General features: G+C 44.0%; 2 protein-coding genes across 2 annotated transcripts in view; both read right to left on the reverse strand.

Annotated features, from left to right (window-relative positions):
* Positions 1-125: 125 nt before the first annotated feature.
* On the reverse strand, positions 126-1,105 carry MRPL17 (mitochondrial ribosomal protein L17). Its single transcript, XM_064642538.1, has 3 exons — positions 885-1,105; positions 716-784; positions 126-613 (listed from the first exon to the last, which is right to left on the reverse strand). The coding sequence occupies exons 1-3, from the start codon at positions 1,056-1,058 to the stop codon at positions 350-352; spliced, it is 507 nt and encodes a 168-aa protein (XP_064498608.1). The 5' UTR covers positions 1,059-1,105; the 3' UTR covers positions 126-349.
* Positions 1,106-2,915: 1,810 nt separating this feature from the next.
* The window catches only part of CCBE1 (collagen and calcium binding EGF domains 1), a 96,189-nt gene continuing 84,767 nt past the window's right edge, over positions 2,916-14,337 (reverse strand). Inside the window, 5 exon segments of the mRNA XM_064642520.1 lie at positions 2,916-6,908; positions 8,408-8,443; positions 9,011-9,046; positions 9,139-9,278; positions 11,207-11,327. Coding sequence (XP_064498590.1) covers positions 6,675-6,908; positions 8,408-8,443; positions 9,011-9,046; positions 9,139-9,278; positions 11,207-11,327 — 567 coding nt within the window. The 3' untranslated portion in view covers positions 2,916-6,674.

Raw genomic sequence — 14,337 nt, forward strand, 5'->3', positions numbered from 1 at the left:
TACATTGCACTCACTGCCATGGTCTAGGTGGAATGGTGGTATTCAGTCACAGGTTGGACTCAACGATCTCAGAGGTCTTTTCCAACCTAACTGTTTCTGTAAACATAATTCAAACAGAAGCAAACTGAACTTTCTGAACAAAGTTTATTTACACAGAGAACATCAACCACCAGGGCTCCTAGCTTGATTTCCTCCTCTTGCCGAGTCTCTATTCAAACCACGGGAAGAAGCAAGTAAACTGTGCGCGCCTCCCATGGCAACCTCAGGTTAGCGACCAACCTCCAGCCCTCCCGACACACACCTTCCATTCCCGTGCTCCAGGACAGCCTCTCGGGGTACGGGGGGACCCCTAGACAGGGGTGCCCGGCGGGGCCGCCGCCCTTTGCAGGTCCTCCCGGTAGCCCTTGAGCAGCTGGTTGAGCAGCGTCTTCTCGGAGTCGCGGCGCGGGCGGACGAGCGGCGGCAGCGGGTTCCCCTTCAGCTCGATCACCGCCATCTTCGCGCGGTCCAGCGCGTCCCGGTTGGGGATCTGCAGCATGCGCGTGTAGCTCCCGGGGTGCGGCTGGAACCGCGGCGCCAGCACCTTGAACAGCTTGTGGATGAGGTCCTTCTCCTGCGGGGCGGCACGCTCAGCTCCGGCACCGCGGTGGGATGAACAGGAGGGATCCGGGGCTGGGAATGCGGGGGTGAACGGGGGGGGGGGGGGGGTACTCACCGTCAGCCAGAAGTTCGCCATGCGCATGGCGCGCTCGTCCGTGTCCCCCCGCTTGGCGTAGTCGATGAGCTGCGGGGAGGAAGGAGGCGGCGGGTCAGGGCCCCTGGGCCGCCCGCCCGCCACCCCCGCGCTAAACCCCGGCCCGGCCCGGCCAGGCCCCGCCGCTCACCCGCTCGGCGTAGCCGCGCATCTCGTCGGCCCGCGCCCAGGGCGTCTCGATGCGCTCATGGCGCACCAGCGCCGTCACCAGGTTGCGCAGCAGGTCCAGGCGCCCCTTCGGGCCGGACCCGAGCCGCCGGTACACGCGGCCGTGCGAGATGGCGGCCGCCACCGACAGCCTCATCCCGCCGCCCTGCCCCGCCGCCCGCCCTTCCCGGCCACCGCCGCCTCCCGGCCTCCCGCGCGCCGCCCGGGCGCTGCCGGGAGATGTAGTCACGGATGTGGCCTCAGGACCCGGGGTGGGTCAGGTTGGGAGGAGTTGCACTGGAGTCATCTGGTCCAAGCTCCCTGCTCAAACGTAGCACGGATTTGCGTCCAGACGGTTCCTGAATATCTCCAGTAAGGGAAACTCCACGACCTCTTTGGGAACTCTGTTCCAGTGCTCGGTCACCCACACAGTAGAGAAGTTCTCCCTCAATTTCAGGTGGAACTTCCCGTGCATCTCGCCCCGTTGCTCGGTACCACCGAGCAGAGCCTGACTCTGTCCTCTTGGCACCGTCCCTTTAGAGACACGTTGATAAGGTCCCCTCTCAGTCGTCCCTTCCTCTGTCTGAAGACTCCCCGTTGCCTCAGCCTTTCAGTATAAAGAGAGACGGTATAGTCCCTTAGTCATCTTTGTACCCCTCACCTGAACCCGCTCTAAGACCTCCACATCTCTCTTGTCCTGAGGCGCCCAGAACACAGCGCCCAGAACACTGTCCTCGGCAGTGCTGAGTAGAGGGGCAAGATCAGCTCCCACTACCGCTGGCAATGTTGTTCCTAACGCAGTCCGGCCCGCAGCCGCGTACCGGGAGGTCTGACCGGGATAGGGAAACCGGGACAGACCCGGCAGAGAGAGGCGGAGGTGCTGCTGGCGCTAAAGGGCCGCACTGCCCCCGGGTCCCGCTGCCGGTCCCGGCGGTCTTTTGCTACTTCTTTTAAAACTATCGGATGCAAGTTAATTAGCCACTCAGATTTTAAAATGTCTAGCTTGATTAAACTGCTGTGTAAGTGATTAAAATCAAAATTAAACTGCATCATCATGTCATATGACCATACCATCTGGCTTTCCCCAGATGCAGATGCTAAATGACTCTGCTTTTCATGAATTCTTGTCAGTTCTGTTCTGTTATCATCATTCAGTCATGGAAAAATAAAATTCCAAGTACAACTGGGAACTTCTTTGTCTACCTTTTCATTCTTAGATCTGCTAACCATAGATTTTTGTCTTTAACATTTTGCTTCCACTATCTCCTTTGTAAAATCTAAGACAGTTGTTACTATGATTGTTCCAGCCTTTTTTCCCCCTTTCTTTCTTCTTATTTATGTTTCAGTATGATTTACAAATGCTTTTCGTTTTACTTTGCATTACCCAAGTCCTAGGTCCCAGCAGTGGAGCCGGATCCCACCAGGAATGACAATCAGCCCGGTGTACCAGCCCTGCTGCTGTCCCTGTGGCATCGGCAGGCAGGGTGGGCTCTGAGGGGAGGAGAGAATGCAGCCAGGCTCCCCGCCGCTGCTCACTACAGCTGTGATGGGGTACAGCCCGCAGGATGCTCCTGGGGCTGCAGGGAGCGGGTGGGCCACGTGCAAGGGGCAAGCGAGGCCTGACAGAGCCTGTGCCTTATTCCCCTCTTTTCCACAGTGCTGGTGGCAGGACGTCAGAATGCTTCAGATCCCCGTAGCACACGCCCAGGCTGTGCAGAAACTGTGCACACTGACAGAGTGGGGTAAGGCTGCTGGATCCAGCCTCACACAGCGCAGGAGCCACCATCCATGTAGCAGAGCTGGTGCTGTGCTTTATTCCCACAAAGACTGAAACCCACATTAGTTTGCAGGAGCTGATCCCTCATAGTCAGAGAACTATGGCAGTATGTGTAGCTCAGTTCCAAGAAAAATGCCAGAAGGCAGCACAAGGAGGTTTCCCTCCATTTGTTTCTTTCAGCCAACATTGCTGTATTTCAGAGAAAGTGGTGTGTAACAAAAGCAGCTTCCAACAGTCTAAGAAAAAATATCTTTGTTATTATGAATACATCATAAAATCACAGTCATCTTATACACATTTTAGTATTTCATATATAAATAAAGTGAACAGTATAGTTATTGGAATGTGTAATAGGAACAAACATACGGATTTTAATGTGAAATTGAGAGACTTGGACTCCACCCCCATCTTTTGTTGCTGCTCTGGGACTTGGCATATTAACTCTGAAACACTTCTAGGAAGAAGGCTATGTAAGCTGTGATGCCAATAATAACTCCAGGCATTACCCTAATTCCATTTACAATCAATTTTCCTCTTCTTTTCCTGATTCAGCATGAGAATATAAAAATTCTTCCATGCCAGAATTACAGCTTTGTAAGAAAGACTAAACCTGTATGTACTTGGTACAGCATTGAAAGAAAACATTTTTCAAGATTCATGATTTTGTTAATCCCATTAACAATCAATTTTCCCAGCACTACACACTCTCGCAAATGTTTCCATTAAATATATTTCTAATATTAATAAAATAACAAATTCTTTATTATCCTTCTGCTTATAACTTGATGTGTTAACATCAAAATAATATTTCTTTCTAATAAAATTATACATAATATTTATATGAAACAAAGTTGTCATGTGCATGAGCCTAGTAATGAGACTAAACATGAGTGTAGAAGTTTCTACTTTCTTGTTTTGGATTCTTGGGAAAGTTTGTTATTTTTGGAGCCACAGAGTAATAAATAATTTGAAAGGTAATGACTTCTCTGGCTACCCCGTAATGAAACTTAAGATTGGAAATTATTCCTCTGTGCTGGTGTTATAAAATGTTGGGTATGCTGAAGAAAATGACAGTTTTCTGAGTGTCTTCATGTGTTTATCCAGAAATCTTAATGAAATGTTGCTGATAAAATATGTTATGAAAGTTATCATACCGTTAATCAGAAACGAGAAAGGTCATAGCTGGACGCAGACCGGAGGCTGACCCTTCCCTGCCAGCTGTGCTCAGAGGGGCTCTCTCTGCTCTAGGAATTCCTGTGCCATGTTGGCTGAACTTATCTTTGCCATAATGTTCCCCTTGTTGCTGGGACTAGAACAGCTTTGGGGCAGAAAGTCTGGACTGAGAAGGGTGAAAGACAAGGACAAGCCCAAGGAGCACTTTCTGTCACCTTTCTTTAATGAACTAAACTCATCTGTTGGAAACCCAGCTCTAGGCTGTGAAAACCAATGATGCTGACTCCAGAAAGGGAAGACACTGAGGTTTCTATTCAGAAAGTCATGTTAACATGTGCTATATTTATAGTCATGAACCTGTAGAACAACTCTCTGTACTTACAGCAAAGCACATGTTTTATCTACTTTTCTGGTCGAGTCTCAGAATTTTCCTTCCCTGGATACTTACGCACAGCAGGGCAATTGTCACCTCTCCCTGAATTTGACTGTCAAATTGTGGGAACTTCTCATTTGGTATGTTTCTATATTTGAAAAAGCAGAGCTTAGAACTAAAATAAGTGCCTTTTTTAGAACATATCATCTTGAGGGCAGGGGGCAATAGAATCTGTAGATATGTAGGAAGTGGCACATCTAACATAAGTTATGTAATTTTGTAAGTGATGGTCAAAAATCTTAAGCTACTAATTCTCTAGTGGCAACCAACCTGGCCCAGCAGGTGATGAAGTGTACTGGTAAACATATGCAAGAGTTACACAATTTGCAAGATTTAAAAATACAACATTTTACACCGAACAAATTTAATTAAAATTGCATATTCATAAATGATGTAATTTATACTTAGTTGCCCGCCAAAAAAGCCTCATATGCTGTCTTTGAGGTTTCTTTCAGCCTGCTGCATATAAGACCATCCCTCTTCTGGCAACAACTTCCTTCCTCAAGTCTCCCTTATAACGTGGTTCACAAGCCTACTTGGATCTGCAGCTGCTGGCAGAGGTCCTCCCAGGCTGAGGAGAAGCCTAAGGACCACAGGGTAAGACCACGACCTTTTTTTTCAGCTGTGACTTAGACATTGCTTTGTAAATACTGATAAAGACATAACATGAAGAGGAATACAGAATACTCATGTTCTTAAAAGTTAATGCCCTTGCTTATGGCTTAGTGATAGTGAGAAGCTGGGAAACAGCCATAGGAATGAATACATCCTCTTAAGACGACACACAACAGACATGAAAGGTCTAGAGAGCCAACTGTTTACACTGCATCAACTGTACTGGTGGTGTCGGGATTACACCAACTATCTTTTGGCCTAGAAAATATGGAAGGGAATCCAAACCTTTATGTGCTATCTGAAAAGGCCCTGCTTATATTTTTATCTGTATTTATTCTATTAGAACATGCAAGCCCTGAAAAACACGGCAAAATAACAAGATTTGCTTTGCATTTGTAACATGGACACCACTGAGCACTAGACATACTGTAGAAGTAGCAGCTACACAGATACAACATTGAAATTTTGTGCTTAATATACTCCTTTATATTCCAATCTTGGCAAAGTCCTCAGGAGCTGTGGAAATCCGAAAGAAATGGTAACATACATCACCCATGAGGTATGGTCTAACTTGTGCATCCAATCTTCCAGTGTAAATAAAGGGCACTCCCTTTTATCCCCATTCACAAAAACAGGATCCCATGCGCAGTACCTCACTTAGCCATCCTCGTACCTGTTGAAATGTTATGTCATGTGCACTCCTGCACCTACTCATACTCCTCCATACACCCAGCCAAGTATGCTGCCACTCTGTGTTTCAGTTCGGTGAAAGCCGTTTGGGTTGATCTCATGCAGCAGAGGAACAAAACAGATGGAAGCTCTTTGCAAACATGAGGCCTCTCTCCGGTGTCGATTTCACTCAGACTTCAATTTCACCAAGGAAGACGTGAACATGCAGGAGGTCAGAATCTGACTCTTTCTGCAAGGCTGGGATTGATTTTGTGCTTGCCAGTAAGCCTGCCTGATTCACTTATGATTGGTTTTCCTGTTTTAAACATCCCCTTTATCTTGCTCATCTTTGTGCAGTGTATTCAACATGAATCTGTTGAGAAAGGTAACTGGCCTTCACACTGAGCAGTGGGACAATGGTGAGGAAAAAGTAGTGTTAGTTTAGGATGAACATCTTTTGACTGTCTTTGAATGATACTCTAGCAACACAAAGCCTAATAATTTCCAGATCAAGCAGTAACACCCTTGTATCACTGCTTCACCATACTTTTTTTGCCTTTTTCTGCCACAATGGGGCATAATAGAAGACAATATCTCACTTACAGCTGGCCTCTGCTGTGAAACAGGGATCCACTTCTCACACTGTCCTAAGCCTCGGGACAGTAGCTGGAAACTTGACTTCAGTGGTATAATATATTTGCATTTATAAAGTAACTGTGGACCAAGGTTTTCATTATTGGTATAATTCAGGGATGATGTTCAGCTACCCCTCTGTCCCTGGCAAGATTTGGGTCATTTGGAAATAGAATGCAAGGTAGGCAGATGGAATGCTGTGGTCTGCATTATTAGCTAGAGCATGCCTTAGTCATATTATATACTGTGAAGGTTTTCTTGATAGTATAGGTACAATGCACAGTGCAGGCTTGATGGTATAGAATTACTGCAAGGAGGCTACCATGAACCAGGAAAGCTACAGTACAGGCAGCATGGTTCAGAAAAAGCAAAAAAGAAAACTGGGAAATAATATATATATATATATTTTACATTGTCAGTGCATCTTTTATATTGAAGAATTCTGAAGGGGCTTTATTTTTCAGTGGGCATAGCTAAGGATGGTCTGCCTTCTGTATCCTGGAGTTTCTGGGTGCTGCCCGTGGTTTGTAGTCTTCTCCAGATCCAAAATCTACTGTATCATGATAGTTTGTAAATTCCTGAGGTAATGGAAATTCTTCTGTTGATGAGTGAGTCCTGTGTCCAAACACTCTCTCTTGCAGCTCAGCGATGTCATTTCTGATGTCTGCCATCATCAGCAATAGGAAATCAAATGAACCTGGTGGGCCCTGCAGTCACAACGCATGGTCATTAATAACAAACCACCTTGCTCTTACAGTTTTCAAACTGCTTGATAGAATTACCCTTGCAGGGGTAGTTCAGTAAAATACTGCTTCGTATCAATTGCTAAAAGTTAGTGGTCTGCTTTTTAACCAACTTGTTCAGGAAACAGTTTTCAAAAGAATCAATTTTATTTTCAGACAGAGCCTACATTTAGAAGATACTCAGCCCTTTTGTCACTTAACAATTCCTTTGCTGCATCTGTTTCCTAAGAGTAGCCTGACACCTCACGGGAATAGAGGACATAAATCTTGCTTCCCCGTCTTGTTTAGTATTAAACTGACAGAAATTATATTCTTAGAATGACTAAAAAACTCATTTTTTTAAAGACTTCTGTTCTTTGGAAAGTATCTTTTCAATATGGTAATCTCACTGCTGCCCATCACTTACTAAATATATTGATAATTAAAATGCAGAGAGTATCTAATTTTAGCTGACTTCACACATTAAACTAAATTGTTTAATACTGAGGATACATTGATGGGCACACTCTTAAAAATCCACTCCACCTATGAGAAAATAGCATAAGAAGTTAATTCATAGAATTGTAGAACAACTGTCTAGTTCCAACCTCCCTGCCATGGGCAGGGACCAGGTTGCTCAAAGGCCCATCCCACCTGGCTTTGAACACTTCCAGGGATGAGGCATTCACAGATTGTCTGGGCAACCTGTGCCAGTGCCTCACCACCTCACAGTAAAGAATTCCTTCCCGATATCCAATCTAAATCTACTCTCTTTCATTTTGAAGCCGTTCCTCCTTGTCCTATCACTACAGGCCCTTGTAAGAAGTCCCTCTCCATTTTTCTTGTAGGCCCCTTCAGGTACTGGAAGGCTGCAATTAGGTCAGCCCAAAGGCTTATTTTTTCCAGGCTGAAAAATCCCAATTCTCTCAGCCTTTTCTCATAGCAGAGGTGCTCCATCCCTCTAATCAACTGGATGGCCTCCTCTGGACTCGCTCCAACAGGTCGATGTCTCTCCTGTGCTGGGGACCCCAGAGGTTTTTAAACAATTTCACCTGAAAACAGATTGTAAATACTCATCCTTCTGATGACTGACTCAAAGCTTATAGCTTCCCAAATCCCAGAGAGATGAGGGGCAGGATTTTAAAAGGTTCCAGGGATCAAAGTCCAAATAGGAGCTGAGGTTGAATTTGTGCTAACTAGCACTCTGCATGGGATCTCATGCTTTCTGAGGATGTTCCAGCACTATTGTAGAGCAGAGGGGCACCTACTGCCTCCAGTCTCATACCCAGAGAGGAAAGAGGTGTGCAGGCAAAAAAGACCTGGATGAAAACAGGTAATTACTTTGTTTCCAATAAAATTTCTGTGTATGTAAAGCATCTTTGCTCTTGACACAGGAGTTTTTTTTTTTTTAAACTTTTGGCTGACCTGTTATTAATAGTCAGCATCACTCTGTTGTGTAAATTCTTCCTGTGAGAAATACTTACAGGTATCCCCTTTGGTCCTGGTGCACCTCGCTCCCCCTGTAATCAATACCACCATGGTTAGTTTGCTGTGACTAAAGAAAACAAAAAAAAAACCCCACTGTTTGCCTCTGCAGTCTCCCTTATTTACTGTCTCCAGGTCAGGAACTATCAGCTGATGCTTATTTGGAAAAAGAAAAGAAAGCGAAGGAGGAAAAAAAGGAAATTGCCACTGATTCTAGAGGGAGCAGAGTGGGGCACTTCTGATGTTTGTCCTGCACAGTAACAAGCAAAGCAGTGAACAGGAGAAATTCACAGAAGAATCATCTAATGAAAAGGGCTAAATCATCAATGCTTCTTCAGGGGAAAGCCTAAAAATCTACAGGGAAAGGAAAGAAGGCTGCTTGACAGCCTGGAGGGGCTGTTTGCAAGACTTTAGCAAAGCCAAACACAAAATAGGAGAAGGATGACATGAAGGGACAACAGGACATTTTCATCTTAGCAAAGAAAATGAGATGGTGAAAGGGTTTGTCTACAGGTGTGCAGAGAGACAAGCCTTCCCTCTAGCAAGCCTTCACTTCACTTGTGCATGTGTCCATCTTACAGAAATTAAGTACTGCTTCTCACCTTGCTACCATCTCTCCCTGGGGCTCCAGGTGGGCCCTGCAAGAGAAAAGAAAGTGTTCACAAGGACATGAGAAGTTGTGGAGCTAAGGCCAATTGTGCAGGGCATGACAGGAGATGAGAATACTGACCACGGGGCCCCGTCTGCCCTGCTTAATATGTGATATGTCTGGAGATGGGCCCATAGGTCCCATGGATCCACGAGGGCCTGGCTGTCCAGGAGGTCCAGGTAACCCAGGAACTCCTTGGCTCCCTTTTGGTCCTGGAGCCCCTGCAATCAACAGAAAAGGTTATCTGTCAGGGAAAGCCTTCAGGACACTTCATCAGTGCAAAGAGTGAGGAATGATCATTTTCTGAATGACTCAATTGACTGGTTACCTTAACACATCCAAATCCATAACAATACAACAAACACATCTGCATATGCACATCAGCAGCCCTCTGAGACAATACTCTTTGTCACAGTAACTACAAGAGATGATCAATTAAACAATTCAATATTGCGTATACAAAGAATCCAAGTCTGCCACTGCCAGATGGTTAGGGACACAGACTGGGAACTAAAAGAAGAGCAAAAATGACTCATTTTGACGCAAAGAAGAACAAATCACATTTGAGGAATATCTGATAAAAAGAAAGCCTCATAAAACTCATGGGAATTGTATGTTGATGGCATCTACATGACTGCACAAGCAAGCCCTTTCCAGTGGTGGGCTGCACCTCTCTTTTGCCCAGTACTGTAGCCAAAGTGTTAGGGGCAAAAAGGGCTCTGTTCTTCCATTTTGCTTTATATCCTTTTCAGTTTCCGCTGGTTCAGCAGAGCATGTTAGTTTTTAGGAAGCACACAGGCAACAAATGTATTTTTAGCTCAAGAGAAATTCTATGAAATGAAAACCAGAAAATCAGGCACCTGAAACAACCTTTCCACAAAATAAAGACCATTGAAGTGTCACTAGCTGAAACGCTTTTTGATTAGAGGGAAAAGCACTTTTCTTCATAGAGGACACATGAAAGACATAGAAAATGAAAGGCAGAGAGTAAAGAGGGTTCAGCAGGACAGAATATGTACAGTTAGGATTTTCAAAAGGAGACAACCCAAGTTCGGTGATGACTCTCTGGGATTCCTCCTGTCTGGGCAGCAGAGGGGGTGATTTTAGGGGGAGCAGAGTTCTACAGTACCTCGGACAGCTCATTCATGGGAAAAACTGGTGGGTGGAAAACCTGTCTTGGGGGGATTGCAAGGCAATTTTACCCTTCAGAGTCTGATGCAAAACCTCTAACCACACTGTCCTTGCACTTGCGATATATTGAAAACTGAAGGTACTCATCCTCCAAGGAAATGAGCTAAAGACTCAAACACCAAAGCGAGACTGCAAAAGGGGGTATAAACACAGGGAGGGAAGGAATGAAGGGAGGGGACAGCTTAAAAGAGAGTAAAATCCTTGTAAGGAATATTTGTTAGTTCTCTTTAAGAATCTTTCTGAAATCCACCACAATGCTAAAATTCCTTGGATTTATTGCTAACCCAAAATTAGATTTCCAAAACTTTTAGTACTGTTGGCTGTCAGTTGGAAGATGTCTGGCTTAAGTTAGAGCTTTAGGATCCCTCTATTTTTCACATTGTTTCAATCTATACCTTAGCAAAGAAGGTGTGAGTAGAGTTATACTTTTCTTTTCAGATTCCTTTGAATCTGAACACAACATAAAACCAAATCCTTGCAAAACCAGATGAGGAAAAATAAAACAGTTGGCACAAACCCCCACAAACTGAAAGCATATTTTCTGCTCTACTATTGACAGTGAGCTAAAGCAATTGATATTCCTGAAATAATAGAGAATGTTTTAAGACAGGGTTAAAATACAGGAAATGACAACTGAAGCAGGTGAGATATCCCAGTGAGAGGGAGAAATTTAACACATATGGGACAAACACAGCTTGCACGCCAAGAAACACATGGAGACACAGTGGATGATGTTAGACAGTTGGCAGAGGTTGATCATAACAATCAGAAAGTTTTTCTTTTCAAATTTAGCACAAATGCAAATATAATAGTATCAATCAAAATGCAAAAATGCAAATTATAATAGTATCAATCAAAATGTGAAATACATAAAATCCTATCACACTGAAAGACTGAAGCTTATTATTTTTACTCTTAGTAGTGTTGAACACTTCTACACCTCTCATCTGTATCTTACCTGGGGGGCCTTGTTGGCCAGGCTGGCCTGGGGGGCCAGGAATATATGCATTAGATGCAAGCACTTTTTCACCAGTGATTTGCTTGCTAAGATCAGCAGCATTATTTGGTAGCAAAGCAACCTGCCAAAAACAAAAATCATTGTAAGACCTTCATTGTTCAGCTGAATAAATTCCATTCTTAGTTAAACTTTCACAAGAAAAAACAGCCTATTTAAATATTTCAGGAAAATATAAAGTGTTTAGTCATATCTTTCATTGAAATCATTAGGAAAGAAAAAGTTACTTTGTGAGTCTGTTCACTTATCAAGTCACTGTGGAAACACTGAAAGCCAATCCAATGGAGAACAGGAGAAATTCAGGAGAGATAGAGCAACAAATTCTGAAGCACCTAAGTCTCAAAACTACTTGGATCTTCTCAGGAAGCCTGCTTTTCTTTATTTGAAGTTTCCTCTATTCATTTACTCTTCCTTTCTCAGGGCAACATTTGCTCAGATATTTAAGTTCTCAATTGCAGCACAAGCTGCTGACTTTCCATTGGTTTCAATGAGAACCCCAAATCTTTAGTGGATCTGGCCCTGTAACCATACTAGTTAACCCAACAGATGTCTGGATCTTCTCTGGATAGAGACGCAAGAAAAAGTAAGTGAGAATGTAAGAAGAATTGCACATTATAGTTTAAAGTGTCATTATCCATTACATGTTTAATTATCCATGAAACATTAATCGTCCAGATTGAACATATTTAATAATCAAACATATTTAGAAAAATACACAAATGTTTAGTCTCTCCAGAGGCAGCTGAAGGGAAATGACAAGCCAGGAGGCTGGTCTGCAAAGAGGAAAGAGGTTTATTAGTGGTGAGCAGCTGCATGTAGAGTTGGGGATTGTGCTCTGCCAAATGGGACTGAAGAGCTATTTCAGCCACACCAGAACAGACCTATCTCTGGGTGAGCTTTATTCCTTGAAGGAATTTGGCTCACTTGATAATTTGATGCTGAATTCTGCAATATTTGCCTGGGAGAGCTGCATTAAATAAAATACATGATGACTCCTGCTATCTGACAATGCTTTTCATCAGCTATTTGGAATTCCCTGAACTGGGTTGTTCTCAAGACTCCTACTTGTTTCTGTAATTATTTGATATACATTCCCCTGTCATTACTGCAAACCTAATGTCTGTAATGCACAAGAAAAAAACCCAGTGCTATGCACTTTCAGTGCCTACTATGACTGGGCAGATTTCCTTTGGCAAACAAGTTATTACTTACAGAATGCAACTTAAGAGCAGCTAGTGCTGCTTGCAGTTTTGGGTTGGAGGTACAGAACAGTTCTGAAGGAAAAAACTCAGGGAAAAAAAAGGAGCTGGAAATCCTGATGATTCTGGTGGCATTTCTGAAACACCAGTTTGATTATTGAGGCTGGAATTCAAAATGCAATGACAGAAATATTAATATTTATTAGCCATTTGTTACCTAGGTTTTGGAAAGCACTGCAGTTCCAAAGACATGATGACTGCACTATAGGCAAATTAAGTGCCATGATACAAGTCCTACAAGAATTTGGTAGATTCACTCCACCCCCACAGAAATCAGTGGCTATACGAGGTCAACACTTCCCACAGCGTGTTCCTTAAATGCTCACTCGTATGAATCTGCTCACACAGAAAATGGAGATCCAGCACACCTATGGCTCTGGGGTGAGTTGTCATCTTTGGTTTTCCAGAGAAACACCTCTGCTTTGTTTACCAGTGACCCTGCAGCTTTCTCAGCCAACACCCCAGACCTTGCAGCACAGACCAAAGTGAGGGGCTACCGAAGATGAAGGGCTACTCCATGGCTCACAGCATCCTACACCTGGGACTGAAAAGGAAAATGTGGTAGTTGGGGGCTGACAGAGCCACACTGGCCAGGGACCAGCATAGGAAGCTCCAGTGTCTGGCTCTGGTCAGCAAAGTTTTGTGTACCAGAGGCGTGTCCACTCCGTCAGAGAAGGTTCCTGGCTGGGTACAAATGGAAGGGTTGCAAGGACCATCATGCTGCAAAACTTTCGCTATGTGACACAAATCATCCAAGGGTTCTGCAGTGCCAGTGCTGCCATGCCAAAACTGAGACGCAAAGATAAAAAGATAAATCCCGCGACCACCTGAGAACATTATATTTTTCAGGTAGTTTTTGTGAGAATATTTTCAGTAAGTGTTTCTCCTTAGGGGTGGCCACTGTTGGGTGACGGATTAATTGAAGTCCTCTTTTGAGCTTGTGCATATAATTCTCAACAGATCTCATCCTGGGGATCTGTCCCAGCTGATAAATAGATGTCACTTAATACATAGACTCTGCCGTGAACACTCTCCATGTTATATCACAAATAGGCAAGCTGGAGTAAAAAGGTGCATGTAGTGGTGAAGACTCATCAAGAAGAGGATTTGGAAGTGTATTCTTTTCTGTTGCTTAAATATTGACTTCTTCCTGCCAGCAAGGCTGTTGTAACAACTGAGTATGTAAAAAAACAATCACATAGCTGCTGTGAAAGCATCTACACATGCTTCCCCACTGAGTCAGCTGGACTTGAGGCATACACTAGGAGTGCCAAAATACCCAGGCTCTGGTCTAGCTCACTACTTTTTGATATCTTCCGGACAGAAAATGGTTGTTAAATGCACCGAAGCCAAACCATGTGCTTTTGATGTTGACTCACATCCTCTTAGGGATTGGCTATACTCACTAGCCTAATTTGTTTCACCTTTTAATTGAACTGGGATCCTAGTCCAGAGTGACCTTGGCTTTCTCCATCGACAGCTCCAAATCTGAATGGACCTTGGAAAATAATTTTTTTGTTCCATGTGCATGCAAATATTAGTGAAGGTAAATTTTAAAGAAGGATTGTTCTAGAAACAAGACTCCCATATGCTGTGTTGCGTGCTGCATCTGGAGTTTTGGGTAGTTTCTAGGGAATCTGTGGTTTAGACAAATTTTGACAGTGCTTGTCAGGAGTGATGTGGAACATGGCTTTCTAATTAAGATGTTTAAACACATCTGTGCAATAGAATCTAGTTTACTTGATTTTTAAAAAAAAATCTTGGCAGTCTGTCAGCGTGTCAGATATCTTTCCCCCAGTTTTTCAGCTTTTCACT

Source organism: Pseudopipra pipra, chromosome Z (assembly GCF_036250125.1).
Source record: "Pseudopipra pipra isolate bDixPip1 chromosome Z, bDixPip1.hap1, whole genome shotgun sequence".
Lineage (NCBI taxonomy): Eukaryota > Metazoa > Chordata > Aves > Passeriformes > Pipridae > Pseudopipra > Pseudopipra pipra.

Bases quoted from the DNA above. Each gene is read 5' to 3' on its own strand.
- MRPL17 (XM_064642538.1), bottom strand. From the start codon at position 1,058: ATGAGGCTGTCGGTGGCGGCCGCCATCTCGCACGGCCGCGTGTACCGG. The intron at 785-884 runs GTGAGCGGCGGG...TCCTCCCCGCAG, and splicing joins TGCGCGGCTACGCCGAGCGG to CTCATCGACTACGCCAAGCG. The intron at 614-715 runs GTGAGTACCCCC...GCCGCCCCGCAG, and splicing joins TGGCGAACTTCTGGCTGACG to GAGAAGGACCTCATCCACAA.